This window comes from Pezoporus flaviventris, unplaced genomic scaffold (genome assembly GCF_033815535.1).
Source record: "Pezoporus flaviventris isolate CSIRO_AGI_PZ_B2104156 unplaced genomic scaffold, CSIRO_AGI_Pfla_v1 ptg000148l, whole genome shotgun sequence".
NCBI classification, from domain to species: Eukaryota; Metazoa; Chordata; class Aves; order Psittaciformes; family Psittacidae; genus Pezoporus; species Pezoporus flaviventris.
The window spans coordinates 150885-173395 of record NW_026892696.1 but is presented as its reverse complement, the minus strand read 5'-3'; the positions used below and the strand labels follow the sequence as shown (position 1 = coordinate 173395).

General features: G+C 52.0%; 2 protein-coding genes across 4 annotated transcripts; both read right to left on the bottom strand.

Annotated features, from left to right (window-relative positions):
* Positions 1-1067: 1067 nt before the first annotated feature.
* On the bottom strand, positions 1068-8041 carry LOC133282955 (protein-arginine deiminase type-1-like). 3 transcript variants are annotated; one of them, XM_061479341.1, is made up of 16 exons: positions 7235-8037; positions 5465-5645; positions 5321-5393; positions 5186-5247; positions 4974-5091; positions 4767-4892; positions 4321-4514; positions 4142-4245; positions 3960-4071; positions 3775-3882; positions 3428-3576; positions 3144-3288; positions 2971-3064; positions 2604-2683; positions 1483-1611; positions 1068-1404 (listed from the first exon to the last, which is right to left on the bottom strand). In XM_061479341.1, exons 1-16 carry the CDS (start codon positions 7324-7326, stop codon positions 1171-1173), a joined length of 2001 nt encoding a protein of 666 aa, XP_061335325.1. In that variant the 5' UTR covers positions 7327-8037; the 3' UTR covers positions 1068-1170. The 3 variants fall into 3 exon arrangements, with proteins under 3 accessions (XP_061335325.1, XP_061335326.1, XP_061335327.1); XM_061479342.1 differs by having other exon boundaries at positions 4321-4499; positions 7235-8028; XM_061479343.1 differs by lacking the exon at positions 1068-1404 and having other exon boundaries at positions 2604-2711; positions 7235-8041.
* A 549-nt stretch (positions 8042-8590) lies between these two features.
* On the bottom strand, positions 8591-19365 carry LOC133282958 (protein-arginine deiminase type-1-like). Its single transcript, XM_061479347.1, has 16 exons — positions 19242-19365; positions 17107-17281; positions 16585-16654; positions 15210-15271; positions 14396-14513; positions 14180-14305; positions 13381-13556; positions 13192-13295; positions 12753-12876; positions 12128-12235; positions 11891-12042; positions 10303-10447; positions 9962-10055; positions 9793-9872; positions 9156-9281; positions 8591-9060 (listed from the first exon to the last, which is right to left on the bottom strand). The coding sequence occupies exons 1-16, from the start codon at positions 19331-19333 to the stop codon at positions 8827-8829; spliced, it is 1986 nt and encodes a 661-aa protein (XP_061335331.1). The 5' UTR covers positions 19334-19365; the 3' UTR covers positions 8591-8826.
* Positions 19366-22511: the final 3146 nt, after the last annotated feature.

Sequence of the window (22511 nt, the reverse complement as noted above, 5' to 3'; positions counted from 1 at the left end):
CGCGTGGTTTCGTGCATGCATGTGGCTTTACACACATGTACATGTGCGTGTTTCTGTGCATGCCTTTGGCTTTAGGGCACACAGGCATGATTGCATGCATGCATGCATGGTGGGTTTGCATGCACAAGTGATTTCTGCATGCCTGTAGCTCTGTGCAGAGGTGATTGTATTGCATGTATGTGGGCTTGTGCATACATGCATGTGTGTTTCAGCTCATGAACATGGATCTGTGCACGCATGCATGTGCATTTTGTTGCATTCACATGGTTTTGTGTGCACAGGCGTGTGTATTTCTGTGCATGCACTTGTTTCTGTACACATGCACGTGCATTTGAGGACATCAAACATGGGTTTGTGCACATTTCTGCATGAACATGGTTTTGTGCACCCATGCACATGCTTTTTGGTGCATGGACATGGTTTTGTGCACCATGAACATGCTTTTTTGGTGCATTAACATGGTTTTGTGCACCATGATCATGCTTTTTGGCGCATGAACATGGTTTTGTGCACCCATGCATGTGCATTTGTGCATGAATATGGTTTTGTGCACCCATGCGCATGCTTTTTGGTGCATGAGCATGGGTTTGTGCACCCATGTGCATGCTTTTTGATGCATGAACATGGTTTTGTGCACACGTGCATTTCTGCATTAACATGGTTTTGTGCAGCATGAACATGCTTTTTGGTGCATTAACATGGTTTTGTGCAGCATGAACATGCTTTTTGGTGCATTAACATGGTTTTGTGCACCATGAACATGCTTTTTAGTGCATGAACATGGTTTTGTGCACCCATGCATGTGCATTCTGTACATACACGTTCCTGGCATGCACGCAGCCTTGCACACATGTGTTGGGACATACCCATGTGCACTCTGCACCTGCAGCACCGCAGCAGCACCCAGGGCACCCTAACCCCACTCTCCACGTTTCATCTCCCCCTTTAACCATCCTCACTTCCTGGCTGTACCGGGAGCGCGATGCCCACGTGCTGCACCACCACCAAGAGTCACCCCAGGAGCACACCTTCCCCTTGAGGCCCCAGCTGCAAACCCTGCACCAGCAAGAGGAGAAACCTGCAGCCCTGCTTTATTTTGGACAGGCCAACGGCCACCACCGCTGAAGGCACTTGTGGGATGGGGATGGGGATGCGGGGGCTGAAGCCACCTCAAGGCACCATGTGCCACCATTTGAAGGCAAAGGGCTTACGGCGGGCATTGGTGCCGCAGTGGACCTCCCCAGAGAGGACATGGTAGGAGAAGTAGTCATCGATGAAGGTGCAGGTGAGGCCCAGGGGCTCCAGCAGCGCCCGCACCCGCTCCTCCAGGCAGCACTGCCCACCCACCTGCGGTCCAAAGGGCTTGGGGATGCCCAAGTGCCTGCCCAGCACCAGCATGTTCACCTGCAGCCAGACCAAAAGCCAGTGTTTTCCACCCAAAACGGGTGTTTGCAGCAGAGAGAAGGGTGCTGAGGGTCTCACCATGTCTGGGAAGAAAGCTTCAGCGCCATGGGCAGTGTCACCTCGGAAGAGCTGGGGAATGTCCAGGATGTCCGGCTCGGATAGACCCAGAGACCGCTTCAGGATGTCCCTGTTCCAGTTGATGCAGCTCTGATGGGAGGGAGGGATGGACACAGGGATGGAGAGATGGAGGGACAAAGGGATGGGCAGATGAAGGGAGGAATGGGTGGACAAAGGGCTAGAGGGAGAAACAGAGAAGTGAAGGGATGGATGGATGGATGGATGGATGGATGGATGGATGGATGGATGGATGGATGGATGGATGGACGGACAAAGTGGATGGATGGATGGATGGATGGATGGATGGATGGATGGATGGATGGATGGATGGATGGATGGATGGATGGATGGATGGACGGACAAAGTGGATGGATGGATGGATGGATGGATGGATGGATGGATGGATGGATGGATGGATGGATGGATGGATGGATGGATGGATGGATGGATGGACAAAGTGGATGGATGGATGGATGGATGGATGGATGGATGGATGGATGGATGGATGGATGGATGGATGGATGGATGGACAAAGTGGATGGATGGATGGATGGATGGATGGATGGATGGATGGATGGATGGATGGATGGATGGATGGATGGACAAAGTGGATGGATGGATGGATGGATGGATGGATGGATGGATGGATGGATGGATGGACAAAGTGGATGGATGGATGGACAAAGTGGATGGATGGATGGATGGATGGATGGATGGATGGATGGATGGATGGATGGATGGACAAAGTGGATGGATGGATGGATGGACAAAGTGGATGGATGGATGGATGGATGGATGGATGGATGGACGGATGGATGGATGGATGGATGGATACAGGGTTGGAAGGATGGACATAGCGACGGGTGGAAGAATGGAGAGGTGGAGAGAAGAATGGGTGGACAAACGGAGAGATGGGGTGGTGGAAGGACAGAGGGATGGACAATAACGAATGAGGGGATGGAGAGATGGATGGAAGGATGGGTAGAAGAGGGAGGGAAGAATGGAAGTATGGACAGAGGGATGGAAGGACACAGAGGGAGATAGGGATGGGTGGAAAGGAGCCCCCTGCTCCCATTGCTCACCTGCACATAACTATTGAATTTCCGGAGCCCTTCATCAGCCAGGATCTCGGTTATGGTTGTCCTGGGCACCCCTTCCAGCCCTGCAGCACAATAACTGGGCAGGAATTCCTCCCCCAACACTTTGGGATGAGACTCCCGGCTCTCATCCAGGAGCTTCCCCCATTTCAGGGTCACTGTAGTGAGTTCCATCCCAACCCAGGACATCAAATCTGTGCAGCTTTATACTCAGTTCTGTCCCCATCCTTGCTGCTGGCAGCACTTCCCACCCATCAGATGGGTTTAGGGGGGTTGTGCACCCATCTCACTGCACATTGCAGGGAAAAGGGAAAAACGAACCCACTGAGCCCTGTTTTCCATCTTCCCCTACCATGGAACATCGCTGCCTCGCCAAAGCCCTCCTCTTGCTTCTCCTTGAGGAGCTGGTAGCAGGCGCTGGGGCTGGCCAGGAGCAGCCGAAAACCCTGAGGAGGGAGAAGGGATGAGGTTGGGGGGGGATATAAAGGTTCCACCCCACTTCTTCCCCATCATGGGACTCGTTACCTTCCGATCGGGCGCAGGGACGAAGCTGAGGAACTCATCCACATGGCCAACAGCGAGCCAGTCCGAGAACAGCTCCACCGGTGCCTGCACCTTCTGCGCAGTGAGGAAGTCCTTGACAGCCTTTGCCATCCTCCTGCCACCGAATCTGGGGGGGCACAAGGAGGCAGGTGACATTCTGGGGTGCCCAAGGGGATGCTCTGCTTGTATCCAACCTCAAACGGTCCATAAAAGTCTTTTTGGAAGCTGTTTTTCCTTTGCTTTGACCCCCTCATCCTGCATCTCACCTGGGGAAGCTGCTGCCAATCAGGATGCGGCCCAAGGGGTACTCCTTGCCCTGCACTGTCACGGGTGGGCTCACCTCCAAATTCCCAAAGGAATCCAGGCTGGAAGAACCCTCCGGTGCTTGCCGAGCCACGTAACCAAAATCAGGGCCCTGGATAGGGGGGAAAAAAGGTGATAAAGGTTAAAAGGAAAAGTCTGTAAGCATCCAAAGTGCATCACTCCCAAATCATCCTCTGTGTTGGCTCTTCCCTTCCCAAAATTGCCAGAAGAATCGAGATTGGTCACATTTTTTTAACGGATTTGCAAAGCTTTATGCATTCTGGGAAGGAAGAAAGAAGGGATCAGGTACCAGGATGCTCTTGACAGGGAAATCCTTCAGCCCCCGGTCACGGGGTGAGTCAAAGACGACAGGGAAGGTCTTGTGGGGAGCTTGCACGTAGCCAAATTCAACTTCATCCTGGAGAAGGAAGGGATGGAGAAGATGGGCAGGAGCTGCTGCAGCAGGGCTGGGGCTGGGCATCATCCTGCACCCACCTGGATCCAGCGGTCCTGGCGGTTCTCCAGCGGCGGGCACACGGTGAGCGGGCACTTGGCTTTCTCGGCCACAGCACCCACAGCCGCCACGAAATCCTCATTGTTGTCCACACTGGGAAGGGAAACAGCATATAGGATTGATCCAGCATCAGGCAGGATGCGGCCACCCACCCAGCACCCACCTGCAGACAAAGACCTCCAGCGGTGCTGCGGTGTTGGGGGTCATGATCCACGGAGCCATGCGGAATACCACAGTGTCCGTGAAAATGGGAGTCTCCAGCAGCCCCTGCATGGCAGAGGGACAGTGTTTGGGCTCTGCTGCCTCCACCACGGCTCAACCCAACCCCACCACTGCTGGTACCTTCTCCGGGCTCTCCAGCAGTGTGACATGGAAAGCCACCAGCCCTGAAAAGCCAACATCAGGGAAGGCGAGTCCCTCCACGTAGAAGATGCTCTCCTCTTGATGCCGGCTGGGTTTGATGGTGTAGGCGAGCTTTGAGCCCCCCAGGACGTGCTTGTACTCCTCCAGTGCAACACTATCTGTGGGTACAACCCCTTTAAGCAGCTGAACCTCCTTTTCTGCATGATTTTAGCACTATTTTCCTTGCTAAAACCTTCCCAAAAGGCTGCATCTGATCCCAGGGAGCAATGCACAGTGGGGAGCATCACCCAGTGCATCAGATAAACCCAGCATGGGATGTAGGATGAATGCTGCAGAAGTGGTACCCACTCTGCTGCAAGGATTTTGCTTGAACCCCAATAATTAGGGGTGTTTCCCCTCCCCAAACCCCAGTGTTGGGCACTCACTGCCGCCGTAGAAAACACCGACTTTATCAGCATCACTGTAGTCCACGTGGAGGACGAGGCGGTGGCCGGTGAAGATGGTGCGGGGCCCTCGGGTGCGCAGCACCATCTGTGACATGTCCTTCAGGTCTGGGGTTGGAAAGGGGTGTAAGAAAGGGAAATCTGGGGGGCAAAAAGTAGGAAAAGGAGGTTTGTTTCATGGGATGGTACCGTCGTAAGAGCGGATGGCGGTGTCACTGTTATCCAGCATCTTGGCTGTGGGATCATCTCGGTCGCAGTTCACCAGCAGGATGGCCCCATGTCCATCAGGACCCCATGTCCATGTTGCCTGGCAAAGGGATGGGCAAAGCAGGGCTTGGGGGGTCAGTCATCACATTCCCCATGCCACAGCAGTCCTTGGGGCCTCCCAGCCCGCTTTGTACCTTATCCAGCAACGTCCTGCTCACCGTACCACCACGGGTGGTGTCAGCATCCAGCGAGACCTCTGCAGGGAGAGGGGTGCTGAGGGGGCACATCCCCACCAGCACCACAGTTTGGGGTTCCCCACACTCACTTACCCACGCAGGTGAGGTACAGCATGGCTCTGCCCACGGGCACCCCGCCGGCCTCCCCAAAATAGGAAATCCTGACCTGCAACAAGGAGCGTGATGCTCAGCATGATGCAAAGTGGGACTGAATCCTGCGGGGGCACCAGCACCCACCTTTTCATCACCCACATCCTTGCTGAGAGCATCCATGGACAGCAGCACCTCGGCACCGGCAGCCAAGGGCCAGCGGCTCACGCTGGAGGGCATCTTGACGCTCTGTGTATCATGCACCACATAGACCTTCACTCCTGGTGTTCCCTGCACATGGAAGGTGACGGCGTCTTTGGGTGCGGATCTGGGGAGGGAAAAGCGAAGTGAGAGCCCCACATGGGGCACTGAGGGAATGCTGCAGTGTGCGACCATCTGCAGGTGATGCAAATCCTGCCACAAGCAGGAAATACTGCACTAGGTAAGGAATCCCACAGAGTAACCATTGGAGAGGGGCTTTGGACAAGGGCCTGAAGGGACAGGCCAAGGGGAATGGCTTTAACCTGCCAGAGGGGAGACTGAGATGAGCTCTTAGGCAGAAGCTCTTCCCTGTGAGGGTGCTGAGGCGCTGGCACAGGGTGCCCAGAGAAGCTGTGGCTGCCCCATCCCTGGCAGTGTTCAAGGCCAGGTTGGACACAGGGGCTTGGAGCAAGCTGCTCTAGTGGAAGGGGTCCCTGCCCGTGGCAGGGGTTGGGGATGGAGGAGCTTTAAGGTCCCTTCAGCCCAAACCATTCTGTATTCTACGACTCTATGAAACCCTTCAATAAGCAGCAGATCCTGCAATGTGCAATGGCAACAAGTCATGCAAAACACAACTGCAACAAGTTCTTCAACACACAACACATCCTGCAACAGGCAAGTGCTCCAAGTCCTTCAATATGCACCAAATCCTACAGAACGTGATTACAACAAATCCCGCAAAAGGCAACTGCAACAAATCCCAGCAAAGGGGATTACAGCAAATCCTGCTGGAGGCAACAAATCCTGGAGAGCAGCAAATCCCACAATGCACATTGCAACAACCCCTGCGACACACACAGGACCTTGCAATATTCAACTGCATCAAATGCAACAACAACTTCCAATGCAATTCCAACAAATCCTGCAGTTTCCCATCGCAGCACCTTGGAGCTGTTTGGGAGTTGTTTTTTATGGCATTGGCCTTCCCAAATAGTCACATTTCCATGCCCTGAGCAGTTGCATCCCCTTAAGAGCAAAGCAACGCTGCATGGCCGCGCAGGCTGCAGCTCGCATGGCTCCTCCCCGGTGCAAGAGACCACGGGCGATGGGCCAAGGAGCATAAATCCTGACCTGTGAGGAGGGAAGCATGGCAAAACCCACCCCAGGGGCAGCGGGAGAGGATGGGAAGCTGTCAGCAGTGGTGGCGCAGTGGGTTTGGATGTGTTAGAGGAAAACTCAGACCTCAAATTGGGGTTTGAGGAAGCTCGGGTAGGGCTTTAAGGAAACAAAAAGCAAAGCCAGCTGCTGAAAAGCACTTGAGCTTGGGCTGGAGCCAGTGAGGCAGCTGAAACACCCAGCGCCAGGAGGTGACACCCCGGCCAGCAGCTCCATGGTGGTTTCACCCCATGTTCCCCAGAAACAGGGAAATAATTCCTTATTGCAGGAGGCCCTGGGGCTGGGATGTGAAACTCAGCTCGAGGCATCACTTAAAGCTCCCAGGGAGGTTTGCAACACAAAATCCCCCTTGGAGGGGTCACTGCTTGGTGGATGCATCGCAATTCTGAGCATCCCTGTATTCCCAAAGCTCAGCATCCCCTGAGAAAAACACCCCACGCAGGAGCATCCCCCCCCCCTCCTTGCCCTGAGCTGATTTATCAGCTTGATTAATGGGATAAAAGCAAAAGGTTTTAATGTGTTTCCCCCCTCCCAGCTTACCCGCAGACATCCAGGGAGAGCTCGGTGCCCAGCACGCAGACGGTGCTGGTGGGACGCTGGGTGGAAAGCTGGACGCGGCGCTGCTGCGCCATGCTGGCAGGGCCCTGGGGCACCCTTGGGTGCTGTGACGGGTGGCACGAGGGGATTTATAAAGCCTGGCTGCTGGGAGGAGATCAACCAAAGCCTGGCTTAATCCCACCTCCAGGCTTTCAGCCTCCGGGCTGGGTGTGAGCAATGCCCGCCCGTGCTTCCCAGTGATGGAGCATGAATCAGTGCAGGGGGAAAAGCACCCCAAGACACCTACGAGGGGAGGGGGGGTTGCTTTTATAAGAACCTCGGGGGTGTGTTTTTTTTTTCCCCCTCAGCACAAAGAGACACTGATGTGACCAACCACCCATAAACCCACGCTGTAAAATATTCAGTGCGACACAGGAGCCGAGCTGGGGCCGTGCCAGCGCCGGGCTCGGTGGGGTTTTATTTCCCTTCCTGAAGGGCTGCATTTGCTTAGCTGGGAAATGTGGCTTTAATTCTTGTTTTAGGGAGGGTGGAAGGTGCAAGCTGGGTGCTTGCCCCATCCCCTGGGTGCTGCATGGGCCAGGGGGTGGGTAAGTCACCTGCAGTGGGGACAGCCACGGCTTTAATTGCCTTTGTTTTCATGAAAGTCTTGTCCTGGCATGGGATGCCCTTTGTGGATGCAGCTGTCCCCCACCAACTCCCTGCAGGGTCATGCGCTGCTGGAATTCAATAGCGCTCCTTTGGGGCAGGGGAAACACAACAGAGCCATAACTGCAGGGGAAATGGGGTTAGAAATCATCTTTGGGGCAAAAAGAGGGGTGTAAAGCGGGATGTGTGACCTTTTTTTGGGAGCATTTCCCTCTCCATCTCCAGCATCCTTGTGGCGTCACAGCAGCTGGTGCAGCTGCGCTTTCACACCTCAAGAAAGTGTTGCTTAGAAAGAAATAGCCCCCCCCAAGCGTGGTTTTAGCCCTATAATAGCCCTCGGGGTTGCACAGGGCTAAGTGATGCCCCAGGCAGGGGCAGGTTTCAGTTCCTGGTGCTGGCTCCTGCTGGGTGAGGGCAGAGGGGCCAGGTTGGCACAGGGAAATGCTGTGCTTGGGTTGTGATGAAAAGGTGTCCTGGAGCAGTCGGGGCGGCTGCGAAGGGAGAAAGTGTAAAAGGATTTGCACAGGGAGGGGGCTCTGCATCCCTGTCATGCTGGAGAGCTGGTCTCCCCTGCCAGAGGTGGATTTTTGGTGGATATAGGGGAATTTGGGAGGGATTGGCTACAAACTTGGGACTATGAGACCCTTTAATATCAGCATGGGGTCTCAAAACCCCAAAGCCTGCTGACTCGCATGCACCATGCTCCCAAAGTGCTGTCCCTACCCCATAAAACCAGCACTCCTGTAAGAAAAGCCAGGTTTCAAATGATACTTTCAACCCAAGAGATAAAGGATGGGAGACAGGGAAGAGCTGCACCTTTGGTGTTAATGCAGCTTTATTGGTGAGACCCTCGATTTTTCTGCATCTCCTGATGCAGCAAATGCACCTTTATGCTCCAGTTGCAGGACCTGGGCCCGTTGCCGGGTGCTTCAAGGCACCATGTGCCACCATTTGAAGGCAAAGGGCTTACGGCGGACGTTGGTGCCACAGTGGACATCCCCAGAGAGGACATGGTAGGAGAAGTAGTCATCGATGAAGGTGCAGGTGAGGCCCAGGGGCTCCAGCAGCGCCCGCACCCGCTCCTCCAGACAGCACTGCCCACCCACCTGCGGTCCAAAGGGCTTGGGGATGCCCAAGTGCCTGCCCAGCACCAGCATGTTCACCTGCAGCCAGACCAAAAGCCAGTGTTTTCCACCCAAAAGGGGTGTTTGTATCAGGTGTGGGTGGAAAAAGAGGGGAGGAGGTACCAGGGTCTCACCATGTCCGGGAAGAAGGCATCTGCACGGGAGCCCCTCAGGATGAAGAGCTGGGGAATGTCGATGATGTCCTGCTCACTGAGCCCCAGCTCCTGCTTCAGGAGGTCACGGTTCCAGTCAATGCAGCGCTGTGGAGAGAGGGGACCTGGAATTGCCACCCCTGGCCACGCATGGATCCCTGCGTGCCCCACTGCATCCTGTTTGGATCCTCACTTGCTCCATCACATCCCACTCCTTGACCCATTCCCAACTCAAGGAACCTCTTTTTCCGTTGGTTTTGACATCTCTGCAGTCACCTGGGGCATCTCCCCTGATCTAGTTAAAGATCTCTCTCCTCCTTGCAGCAGGGTTGGACCAGATGACCTTTGTAAGTCCCTTCCAACCCAAACTATGCTATGATTCTATGATCTCCCACTGGGACAACGAGCTTGGGATGACCCAGCACCCAAGGGTGCCTGCTCCTTCATAGCTGCTCTTCTTGCCTGCCTGCTTTCAGACAGCATGGTCCAACTCATGCCCCAGTTTCTTGCTATTCCCCAGGATCTCCCCAAATGCTCCCTGGATCCAGAAATTATCCGGCAGAAACATGCAAACATGGAGAGAGCAAATGCACCCAAATCCACAGCTGCAGAGACCCACCTGCACGTGCCTGTTGTCATTCTTCAACGGCTCATCTGCCAGGATCTCATCGATGCTTTTCCTCTCAGCATTCTTCAGCCCTGCATGGGGATAGGAGAAGAGAGGTGAGGGACAACAGGAAGGGATGCTGGTGGTCCCCACTGCACCACAGGGATGCTCAAATCCTTACCAACAAATAGTGTAGCTTCACCGTGGCCCTGCCTCTGCTTCTCCTTGAAGAGCTTGTAGCAGGCATTGGGGCTGGCCAAAAGGAGCCGGAAACCCTGTGGGAGGGAGTCTGGGAGTCATCACTTTGCTGTTGGTGACATATTTTATCCCACCACCGTGCTGAGAGACACCACACAGATCCCAAAGCCAGCCTCAGGCATCACAGGCTGCATGGGGTGCTACCCAGGGAAGCCACCCCAAAAAGAAGGAGCATCAGCCAGCAGGAGGAGGGAAGACAAGCAACTGCAAAAGAGCTTTTTTCTTTGCATTTGCAGGAGCAGGGATGGCTCCAGGGGTTGGTACCTTCCTATCATAGGCTGGGACGAAGGTGAGGAATTCATCCACGTGGCCCACACTCAGCCACTCCGAGTAAACCTCCACCGGTGCCTGCACTTTCTGGGCATACAGGAAATCCCTGACAGCCTTAGACATCCGCCGGCCAGAGGCCCTGGAGCAGAGAGAGGAGGAGAAAGCAGGGGGCCATCATACCCCACCCCAAGATTTACCCCCATCCTTCCCCCACACATCACGCCACAGGGAGAAGGCGCATTCACACATCCCATTCCTATGGGAAACACCAGGAAGAATCACAGAATAACAGACTGATTTGGGTTGGAAAGGACATAGAGATCATTCAGTTCCAATCCCCTGCCATGGGCAGGGACACCTTCCACTAGAGCAGGATGCTTCAAGGACCTGTGTCCAACCTGGCCTTGAACACTGCCAGGGATGGGGCAGCCACAGCTTCTCTGAGCACCTTGTGCCAGCGCCTCAGCACCCTCACAAGGAAAAGCTTCTGCCTTGTCTCCAACCTGAACTTCCCCTGTTTCAGTTTGAACCCATCACCCCTTGTCCTGTCGCTACAGTCCCTGATGAAGAGACCCTCTCCAGCATCCTTGCAGCCCCCTTCAGACACTGGAACCTGCTCTGAGGTCTCCACTCAGCTTCTCTTCATCTGAGAAATATATCTTTGTATTATATATAATATCTAATATATATATATATGTAATACCTAGATATATTAATAAGACAGATACCCATCTTAATACCTCTATTATGTATTATTATATTTATATTATGTATTAATATATCCCTATATTATGTATTCATATATATCTAGGTCAAACACATCTATAGGCAATTGTGCCCTGTTCTGCTCAGGCTCCTTTGGGTTTAATGTCCCCTGTCCTGGTGCATCTTAACTCACTCCTGCAAGCAGTGCTTTGCGTGGGGGCGAACTTTTCTTAGACAGACAGCAGCAGGCTGGGAAAGCATTAATTAAACCTCTGCTAATAAGGGATAATTACAGTCCCAGCAAGGCTGGGAAAAGACCATTTACCCTCCTCTGTAACCAAAGCAACCCCCCCGGCTTGCAGAGGGACCGGGATGGGAGCATCCCGTTTGTTATCTCCGCTCAGACCTCATTGATCTGGATTGGCCCTCGTTGTTATTTCTCTGGGAAAATAACCTCCTTTGTGGAGGATTTTGCAGGGTGCTCTTGTTGCTGCAGGGCTGCCTAGCACTGCCTGCCCAGAGCAAAACAATTTTCAGTTATTCAGGATTTTACCCTTTCCTGGATTTCCCTGCTTTTCCTTTTAATAGGAAATACAAAAATTAAGGACCCAGATGCTTATAGTGCTGTAAGATCCAAGCAGAAGCACCAGCAGTTTGGGAAGGGGTAAACATCAGGGCTGTGGCATGATTTTTTAAGGGATAACAATGTGGTCTGCATGGTAAAACTGGGATTTGATGGGAAGTGGCCTCAAATTCCCATTTGGATGGGAATTGGCCCCACATTCCCACTCTGAGTGGTCCAACCCTTTCTCCTACAAGGATTTTTGGTGCTTCTCCACCTCCTGGGAGAAAGGGCTCAAGCCCCCTCACATCTCACCAGGGCAGGGGGCTGCCAATCAGGATCCTGCCCAAGGGATACTCCTTCCCTCGCACTGTCACTGGAGGGCTGACATCCAGGTTGCCGAAGGAGTCGAGGCTGGTGATCTCTCTCCCGGGGGGCTCACGGGTCACGTAGCCAAAATCCGGGCCCTGGGGGAGAGGGGAGCAGTGACAGAGATGCCCGGGATGGGGGATTTTGTGGGGAGGAGGAGGGGTTGGCATCACAACAACACACCAGGATCTTTTTAAAAGCAAAATCCTTCAAGCCTCTGTTCCTGGGTGAGTCGAAGACGACGGGGAAGACCTTGTGTGGTGCTTCCACATAGCCAAACTCCAGCTCGTCCTGTTGTGGGAAGAAGAAGAGGAAGAGGAAGGCTCCTGGCAGGGTGATAGCCATCTCCATGAGGCATGTGGTGAGGGTGGAGCAGGAAATGGGGCAAACCTGGCAAAGACTGGCTCTTGCCCTTAACCCAAGGGGGACAGCTGCCCTGCTGTCCTGGGGGGTGACACCACAGTGCCTGGCACAAGTCACCCCTGGGTCTATGTCCCATGGAGTCTGTCTTGTAATAGGGTCCCTCTTGCAATGCCCCCATTGGGTCTCTCCTGTAGTGTCTCACGGAGTCTCTCTTGCACTGGGATCCCTCTTGCAACATCCCTGTCTGTGCCAGTGGCCACCACCACCAGCATTCCCCATGCTTTAGTTCATGGCTGCCTGGCTCATCTCTTAGTAGCTAGGTGCTTCCCTCAGCAACTCAGCCAGTCCCTGCCAGGACTGTCACCCCCATTGATGGCACCTTACATGCCCCAGGAGCCTGTAAAGGATCAGAAGAGCTGCAATATTACAAGCATCAATTGATGACCTGGATCCAGCGGTCACTCCGGGTTTCCACCTCCGAGCAGATGGTCAGTTTGCAGTTGGCTTTCTTTAACAGGACCCTGAGTCCTTCCAAAAAGACTTCATTGGAATCTGAGCCTCGCTGGATGCTGGAGGAAGAGGAAAGAGTGAAGGCTGCAATAGGGGATCATGAGAAGCACCCCAATCTCCAACCATGCAGCCCATTCCTCATTCCTAACTATACTGGGCAATAGTCCTGCATGAGGTTAGACCTAGAGAGCATCCTCCAGCCTTTCTCCTTGGGGTTGCAATGAGTGCAGCAGTCCCTACCCAAATACTGCCTCCAGTATAACACGCATAAAGCCTGGCTTACCCTACAGCAGCTACATAGCAAGGAAGGGTTGAAAACTCCTCCTGGGAGAGTCCTCCAAAGCAGGAGAGCAGTGGGGTGACATCCCTCCTACCTGCAGACAAAAACCTCCGTAGGCTGCTGGGTGTTGGGCGTCATTATCCAGGGTGCTACGCGGAAAACCACCGTATCCGTGAAAATCGGGGTGCCTGGTGAATTCTGTGAGGGGCGAAACCAGTGAGGAGTCATGGTTAAAATCCCACCACGAGGGGACTTGGCAGGAGATGGGGCAGATCTCACATACCTTATGGGGGACCTCCAGCAAACTGGCGCTGAAAGAAACCAACCCAGAGAAGCCTCTGTCAGGGAAAGCCAAGCCTTCAACATAGAAGGTGTTCTCTCCACTGCCAAAGTGGTCCAGCACGTAGGAGAGCCTGTCCGGGCCCAACACGGGTATGTACTGGGGGTGCGAGTCAGTCCCTGGAGAAACACCGAAATACCCAACCCAAAATGGGGTGACCAACCTGTCCACCAGACTGGAAGGAGGCACCAGCAAGGAGGTGGCTGATGCCAGCATGGTTTGCAGAGGAGTGGGTGTGTCTCTTCTTCTCTGGGGAACACACTTGATCTTTCTTGTACAAAGAGGACTCTGTACCCTCAGGTCCAACCCTTTCAAGGTGCACGGCTCGAGTTAAGCATCTAATGATATACTTGGGTTCCCTGACCTGATTTTCGGCAGGGAGCTGCTGGGGATCCAGCTGCCAGGGTGTTCAAAGTCAAAAGGTGCTGCCTGACAAGATGGGCTGCTTTGGTGGCTGGGTCATTGCCCAAGCCAAAAAGATGCCGGGAGCCACGTGGGAGTTATCCACCCCGTGGGAATGTCAAAATCTCAGCAAGCTCCTTGAGAAAAGCTTTATTTAACCCTTTTTCCCATATAACCCCATCTTCTACAACTGCTTTGGAGGTACACGAGTGTTTCCAGCAGTTGGAGGTGCCCAGCCCTTAGCCACAATGAACTTTTATTTCAGGGTTCATCTGCTTCAGGGTCTGGAATATCTAGGATATCTACAGGGATATCTGGCAAGGAAGGAAGGAATACTTACGGATAGCATGGAAAACTCTCACTTTATCTGCATCCGACTCGGGGACGTGCAGAACCACCTGGTAGTCAGCAAAGATAGCGCTGGGACCTTGAGTCCGCAGCAGCATGACAGACATGTCCTGAAGGTCTACATTGAAAGGGAAGGATGAAGACAGAGACACCATGGAGGTCTTGCAAGGGGGAAACACCCCAGTGAGCCCTGCATATCACACCCTACCTGCAGTGGTCCGTATGGCTGCCTGACCACTGTCCATCCCCACCGTCCCGGGGCTGTCCCGGTCACAGTTGACCAGCAGCACAGCACCTTGCCCATTCGGACCCCACGTCCACTTGGCCTGGAGGAGAAACACCCAAAGGGAATGGAAGTTAGATTTCCCCCATCCCAACCACGGATGGGAAAACCCCACCACCGCAGCCAGGCTTGGAGGCCAACCCGCAACATGCAGCCGAGGCTGGTGGGGAGATAGTAGTGATGCTTTCAAGCCACTGAAGTTCCTAATCTCAGATTCTAGTAGGGCCAGCAAAGACTGTTTCAAACAGATCTTATCTTCTAACAAGCCAGAAAGTACCTTCCAGGACTCATACGGACACTGTGCTGTTTCTAGAAATGCATCTCATCTGATGCGCAATTCGGTGCTGATTGGGCTGCAGGTAATTACCCGGGTGCAAGTGCTGGGGCAGATGCAGATCTGTTGCCAAAGGGGGAAAGCTCTGCTAAAGTTGCAGCTGACTCATTTAGTGGCATGTTTCAAGTTCAAAAAGGAAGAAGAAGAAAAGGAAAAAAGCAGACTGTTCTCTCCTACATGATCCCTGGGGCTGGATTGGAAATGTAGGAGATTATGGAGTAAGAAAATAACCTTTTCCTCCTCAATGTTTAGGTTGAGCATTTGTGAGGTTATTTGCCCTAATTCAGACGCCAGTAACACCAGCCAAGTCCATCTCCCTCCTGGAGGTTGTTAGGGAAGAGACTGCAAATGGGTACACCCAACACTGACCCTCTATACGTTGCTTACAGCAAAGCTTCTCATTACCTTGTCCTTCCCTTTGCTCTTCACTCTGCCACTACGGCTCAAGTCCACGTCCAGGGATACATCTGAAATATCAAGAGAGAAGGAAGCCATTGGCAGGGGAATGAGCTCTTGGTGGCATTTTGCTTCATCCTTGGCATTAGCAACAGCAATCCCAACTTCACACCCCAAATCTGCTGCAGACCTCCAAAATGCTGATAGGAAAGTCAAATTGCTGATAGAGAAGCCAACCTGACGGCTTTTTCATGGCTTTCCCCTTTGATTGCCAGCTGTCTTCATGCATCTTGTTTCACCAGCAGGGACATACCCACTTCATGGCATATTTTGTGTTTTCACCAATTTCATATTGACTGTAGTGTTTTTCATGAACCCAAAACATGGTGAAGACATGACAGTGTTTCCACCATGGGTGAGTGGGCACCAAAATTAGGCTTGATGCAATGTCTGAGAAGAACTTTTCTTTAGAGAGCTCTTCTTGCCCCAAATCTCTGCCTCTGCTGCAACAAAGTAGAGGTTTACCTGCAGCAACCTCATCCAAACCCTACCTAAATCTGTATTAAGCTTATCTTAATAGAGAAATTCCTCCAAATGGGATCTATAGTATGTGGAAAACACAGGCATGGAAACCAAGATTGTCTTTATCCTTGATACAGAGAGGAGGACACAGAGAACCTGGAAATGCAGCTCAACATCTAAGCAAGCAAAGAGCATTTATCAGGCAGAAGCCCTGCAGACAGCGGTGGCTCTGGATGAGGCCATCAGTCATGGGACGTGGGAAACCATCTTCGGGTGCAATTTTGGGAGGCATATGCATGACTTCAGGACACAGGTCTGTCTGCCATGTGAAAATCCCAAGTTTAGGGTAATTAATCCATCCAGGTGTAAGGCTCTGTATCCAGACTGGTTGTCTAGACTCCCTTTGTAGTCAGCAGAGGAAAATAGGCATTTCAAGGGAATGATTCATCTCTATCCTAAACTTCTAAAATAGGTCAGACAACTACACTTTGGTGCCTATTCCTCTCCCCTAACTGCGATACAGGTCGATGAGGAGGACACCAGGCAAAGTTGGGGGAGATGGTCCCCTTTGTCTCCTCTTCCGCTAACGCAATGGTGTTGGCAAGCAGAGGAGGATGCTTGGTGTGTGCACTGGGTGGGGACACGGCCCAGCCTCTGTCTCTTTTGCACCATGTAAGGCAGTATAATAGCTTTTTAATTATTTCCCTCTTGCTTGTCAGCATCAGTCAACACCCAAACCCTTCATTGCACATCACAGATGGGCAGCCCGCGCCCCCCACTTAACTCCCATCCCAGGAACCCAACTAGATCTTGGCATCCAAAAGTGTGGCTGGGTTTGGACAAGCGTTGCTGTAATACCTACCTACGCAGGTGAGGTACAACCAAGCCACTGAAAGCTCATTGTCTTCCCATCCGTAGTATGAAATCTTAACCTGTGAAGACACCACCAGATCATGACCCAAGTCCCATGTCCCGTCATGCTGAGTAGGTCTTTCCACTCATTGGGTTGACCAACCAACGCTATACAACCAGCTCTTGGAGGGTTCATCCAAGCCATTCTCCATTAATCATAGTTCAGCTGAACCATTTCTGCCTGCTTCAGCACAAAAACAGGCACAGAAAAAGCCAAGGTTGGAGTATTTTTCGCTGCCTGGCACAAGGTTGCTGGCAGCAGCTTTTGCAATCATGAAACATGATCTCCTTCTCCTTCTTAGTTTCTTTCTTCGGACACGCTAATTACACAATTCTGTTTAAATTTGAGGGTTTTCCCTTGAAAATAAGCATGATGTTAGCACTACTCAGAAGTTCTTGAGTCTTCCCATAATCCTCCTTTCTTTCCTAGGAAGCCTGACTTTTCAGTTTTAGTACATGAAAAACAACTAACCTTATTGTCATTGACAGTCCTGCTGATGACATCAATGGTCACTATGACCTCTATATCGGGATCCAGGGGCCATCTGGAGTTAATCATAGGTTTTGTCATGGGGCTGTGGATGATGTGGACCGTAACCCCAGAGGTGGCATGGACTTCAAATGATGCGGCACCTCTGGGGGTAGATCTGAAACAGAGAGCAGTGTGGGGTTAGAGACCAAGTTGTCCCTCCTGTTCTCCTCTGTGGAGCCAGATCCTTGAACCTGGAATTAAAATCCAGCTTTAACTGGATGGAAAGGACTCAAACCATCTTTGGGTGATGAAATGCATCGCCTGGATGTTATATGTATTATCTCTGTGGTGGTGTTGAGCAAGCAGAGCTCCCACTGGAGCTTCAGCACGTCTGGCTGTGGTTAAGCCCTAGATTGTGAATTGCTGAAGTTTGGACATCCAACCTCCCTCCACAACAGCAAGAAAACCCCCAGAATTTCAACACCCCACAACAAAACCCCAACAAAGAGCCAGGATGGTTCTTTATGCCAGCTGTGCAGGGAGATGGGTATTGCAGGACCATACCCTGACCTGAGAGAGGCTCAAACTGGAGCGAAGCCTGAATCCGAGCATGGAGAACCTGCACCCCACCTGCATGACATCCCTCGCCTTTGAAGTGCTTTCTACCTGCTCATTACAGGCCCAGTACCTCCATCCCAGGAGCATGAGTGCTCCGACCTGTCTGCCATCAGGAGCCAGCCGTGCAAAAAGACAGAGGGTGGTAAATTTTTACAGTGAGAATCAAAAACCACCCACACAAGAGATTTATTCCTGGTGCTGCCCTTGGCATGGGATTCCTGGTGCCTGCAGTGGCTTGTAAGGGGAGATTAAAATGTCATCTCGCTTGTTGCCCCGTGTATTGAACATCATGCAACATCATAAATCCACCTGCACACTGTTGCACACCAAGACTTCTCCAGTTTGGGTCTATTTGCCCTGATTTTACAGCCTTCACACCTCAGCATCACCACCGCATTCCCACTGTACTCCATGATCTGCCCCAAACCAGCCCAAACTACAGTCAAAGCTTGACTCATCCAGCACCAAATTCCCCCTTGTCACTGCTCTCCAGGAATAAAATGATCCATTTCTTTTAGTTGAAAGAGCATCCTCTGTCTGCTTTTTTAGACCAAACCTCAAATTTGCTACCAAGGAGCAAAATCAGCCCATTCTGGGGCTCAGGTTCCATGTTTGAACGGGTCTGAGCTTGCTCCAAGTCCAAATCCAGGGGAAATAATTGCAAATAATAGGGTTTATATATTCCCACCCATTAGATGGGAAATATAACACTATTTTAGGGCAGTTAAAGCTCAACGCAAAGCTCTTTGGGGGGACAGCAGCACATCCTGGCCCAGCTCCAACACACAACCCCAGTAATTGCCCCGCATGCTATGCCAACTGGCTTGTCCTGCAGTCTCTATCATTATAAATATGATTTATTAAATAATAACAGTGTAAGAGCAGGGTAAGTACAGCCTCCTATCTGGCCAATAAAGCAACCCCCAGATTTCATGCTGGAAAAATCTCTTTTGCTGCTGCTGGATTGTTTCTGCCTGAGCCACACATTTTATTCCTTACCCCGTTTTAGCTCTGTCCAAGTTGCTCGTCTTGAATGGCTCTTGCCTAATGTTTTCAAAGCCAGAAATAGACCTCTCTTAGCCAGGGTGTGCATGGGCTTTTGCCTGCAAATCGTCACGGCTCGGCTACGCTTTGACACCTCCTGTGTGCCAGAGCCAACATCCCTTCTTTGGGTGCAGCTTCCCATGGGACATCATCTCCTAAACCAGATCCAGTGGGATATATCCACCACGCAACAAATGAGCTTGAGTTCATCCGTGGATGAACTTGTGATGAGGAATCAAAATGAGCTCCAGTTTTCCTCCTAGCACCCATTTCTCCTCCAAACAAAGAGGAAGAACACCATTGGGATCTCCCAAACCCCATGGATGAATTCATGATGCAGGCTCAAAATGAGCACTGATTTTCCCTCCAGAACCCATTTCTCCTCCAAACAAAGAGGGAAAACACCACTGGGCTCTCCCCAAACTCACCAACCCTATGGAAAACCATAGGGATCCCCCCATCCCAAGCCTTACCGGCGCATGTCAAGGAAGACCTCGGTACCCAACACGCAGACGCCATAGGTGGCGTGGCTGGTGGACATCTGCATGACATGACGTTGGGGCATGATGTGCCGGGGACTGCGGCCGCATGTGAAGGAAGCTGCTGCCTGGCTTGGTAGGTAAACCAGCAGGACTGGATTAAAAGGCAGGGGAATTTAACTCCTCCTTCCCTCAATGACGGGGTTTAGGCAGGGGACCCTGATGTCTCCACCTCCACCACCCAGCAAGCTGCCGCCCCGCTCAAGGAGATGGAGGTGATAAGGCAGCCCCTGGAGGGGGGGACAGGCAGGTTTGGGGAGGGGACACAGAGCAGAGGGGCAGAACGGGGTGGGTGACGTGGGATGCTTAGCATGGGGGATTATTCTCACCTTTTTATTCCCTTACAGCTCCATATAAGGACTCCAAAGCTTAATGCATTAAACATTTCCACTCCTCCTGGAGTGCAATATGGTTGTTTAGGGTTATTACAATACATGCTATCATTAATATAAAGCATTTTCCTTAAAACAACCCAAATTTTCCATCTGGCCGCTCTGCAGGTGACTCATGGCCTCAGTTATCCCATTAGGGCAATACCTGAATAAAGCCTAACAAAAGGAAATGTTTGTTCAGGTCAGTCCTTCCCATCATAACAACTCCTGAGAGCACGACGGGCAGAAACGAGTGCAGGGAAAACTGGTTATTTGGCAGGCAGGGAAGGGGAAAGCAACAAACAACAAACAACAACACAACAAGAGCCTTTCAGTGGAAATTAAAAGTCCACAGTGTTTTGTTTGGACTTCGTGTTTCAGGGGTATTGGGGTTTTTGGGGCAGGCAGCAAAGCTCCCACGGGAAACATCCCTATGGCTGGAAGAGAAGATAGGCATCTCTCTCCAGGCCATCCCAGGAGGCTTTTCCTGCCTGTGAAGAAGGAAACCACGTGGAATTAATCTTGCTGAAGCCAGGAAAGAGGTCTTTGCTGAACTCAGAGATGGTGCAGCAGCAAAGATGGAGGGAAAAGGCAACACAGGGATGGAGAACACACCAACAACCCCATCACTGCAAGGTTCAGCCTCATAGCAAGGAGGATATGGAGTGACATGGTCACGTCAGTGATGCAAGGGGCCCAAGAGAGCTGGAGCCAGGAGAATCACACTTTTGTGAGCAGCAGGACCCCTTGAAGATGAAAAGGTCAAGGCAAGCTGAGTGGAGCAAGAAGGGCTGGTCCCCACCACTGCACCAAGCTGCACGTCCTCAGCCAGAGGAGCAGCCACCCCCTGTGAGATCAAACCACCTGCTTTAAACATCTCCTGTCTACATTAAAGGGCTCCTTCCACCTTTAATTGCAGCAGGAAAACAAACTCAGCACCGTGTCTCGAACACGAGAACGGCTTTAATAACACTGGGAGCCTGCCAGGATGCTCTAGTGGGGAACAAGAGTGGCATTTCCAGGCCCTCCAGAACCAATCCTTGCTTGAGATTAAGATAAAAACCTGCTTTGCGAAACCCAGCACGAGCCAAACTGCTGATGTTCCTAGAGTTGGGAATTCTGTTGGTTCTCAAGCCATTCTAGGGGTGCACGAGCCTTCACACATGCCTCTGCTTCATCCCTAAGACCCTTCTGGGACGAAGCAGAGCCAGCACGGTGGGTGAGGAGCTACCTGCATCCCCTCAGGAAGAGGCCGGCCATGGCAGCATCTCTACCAAAGAGAGCTGCAAGTCGGATTTCCCACTCGTGGCTGCTGGTCACACTGGTTTGGACTGGGCATGGTGCTGAGCTTGCTGCCTGCTGTGATTTTAGCATTGTATCCTGCTCGGCTGGTTTGAGCCCTGTGCTGGACAGGGAACACACCTTAATCCTCACGGGGTCAGGCTGGTATGGTCTGTAATCTGGAGGGAGGTGGAGGATGGTGGTTTCGGACTCTCAGCGAGCATGAGGGCTTCAGCAGAGGGTTTAAGAGCATGTGCTTCTCCAAACCCAGACAGGATCACACCCATCCAGAACGGATGGAGACACAGTGCTGAAACCTCATCTTCATTTTGGGCTTGGGGTTTTATTTCGGCAAGTTTAGTCATGGCACATTTGGAGCCACCACGGTCACTGCGGATGCTCGCTCCAGCCCAAAGCACCTCATCTTCATTGGGTGGTACCTACACTCACCTCTTCTTCCTCCTCCACCTGCTATTAGCACCGACATGCCCGTGCACAGGCAGAATGATGATTTTAAGTCATCTGGCCCATTCAGAGCTGAGTGTTTCTTCCTAATAACACCTTGTCCTGAGAAAGTTGCTATTAGATCCCTGGTACATGACAGATGGGACCCTGCCTCTCCATCAGATTGAGTGAGCTTGGTCAGCCTTGAGTTTGGGAGCTCTTTTCAGCTTTTTGTCCCCAATTTCAGCCTGTTTCTAACCATAATGGAGCAAGACTTGATGCCCCAGTGCTCCCCAGGAGCCCCACTAATAGGCCAGACCCCATTTGGATTCTTCCTTCCTCACCCATCCTGTACCACCACTCTGTCAAGGAAAGTTTGATAGTCTCCCTAAGCTGATAATTACACCTTATTTATTACCCTGCATGTGTAATTGCAGGCAGGAACTTTTAAGAGCCATGTCAGCCTAATTACTTGCAATAGGACAAGGCATCAAACCAGTTATCAAGTCCCGCTTGGGTTTACATGAGGGTTTATTTGCTTTAGGCATGTAGCTGTAACAGCAGAGCAGGAGTATCCAATGCAGTTCCTTCCCGAGGACCTGCATTCCCCATCCCACTCGGAAGAAGGGCAGGAGATTAGTTTGGACCAGCAAAAAATGTTTTAAAAGCTGCTAAATGCAACAAAAAAATCCCCTTTTATCCTTTCTTCTTCCCAAAATAAAGGTGTTTGCTTGCTGGAAGACTTCATAGCTAGCAATGCAAGAGCAATGCACCCCATAAAACTCCTCTTTCACTTGTGCTCCTCCCGCCCACATTCCCCCCAGCTTTTCATTAAATGTGCTGCCCTATAAATATCTGCCTCACTGAGGCGTGCTGGATGCCTCCTCCATAGAGAGCAATAAAGCCATGGATGGGATCTACTTCACCCAAGCTCCTTCATCCTCACCAGTGGGTTGGTTTCGCCTCCAAAACAAAGCCAACACAGGCAGGAATGGGCAGGAACGGGCAGTGCCTCGTGGCTCAATGAGGCCAGGCACCTGTTTGCACCTCCTAAACATGAAAGGTCAGCTTGAAAGGACTCCATAGGGGAAACATTTCCCTCCCACTC

Coding starts and splice junctions, on each gene's coding strand:
- LOC133282955 (XM_061479341.1), bottom strand. CDS start 7,326: ATGGCGCAGCAGCGCCGCGTCCAGCTTTCCACCCAGCGTCCCACCAGC. Junction 4,246..4,320: donor TGCTGGAGAGCCCGGAGAAG/GTACCAGCAGTG, acceptor TCTGCCATGCAG/GGGCTGCTGGAGACTCCCAT. Junction 2,684..2,970: donor CGAGGCAGCGATGTTCCATG/GTAGGGGAAGAT, acceptor ATTGTGCTGCAG/GGCTGGAAGGGGTGCCCAGG.
- LOC133282958 (XM_061479347.1), bottom strand. CDS start 19,333: ATGCCCCAACGTCATGTCATGCAGATGTCCACCAGCCACGCCACCTAT. Junction 17,282..19,241: donor GTCTTCCTTGACATGCGCCG/GTAAGGCTTGGG, acceptor TCTCTGTTTCAG/ATCTACCCCCAGAGGTGCCG. Junction 9,282..9,792: donor ATGACAACAGGCACGTGCAG/GTGGGTCTCTGC, acceptor CTCTCTCCACAG/CGCTGCATTGACTGGAACCG.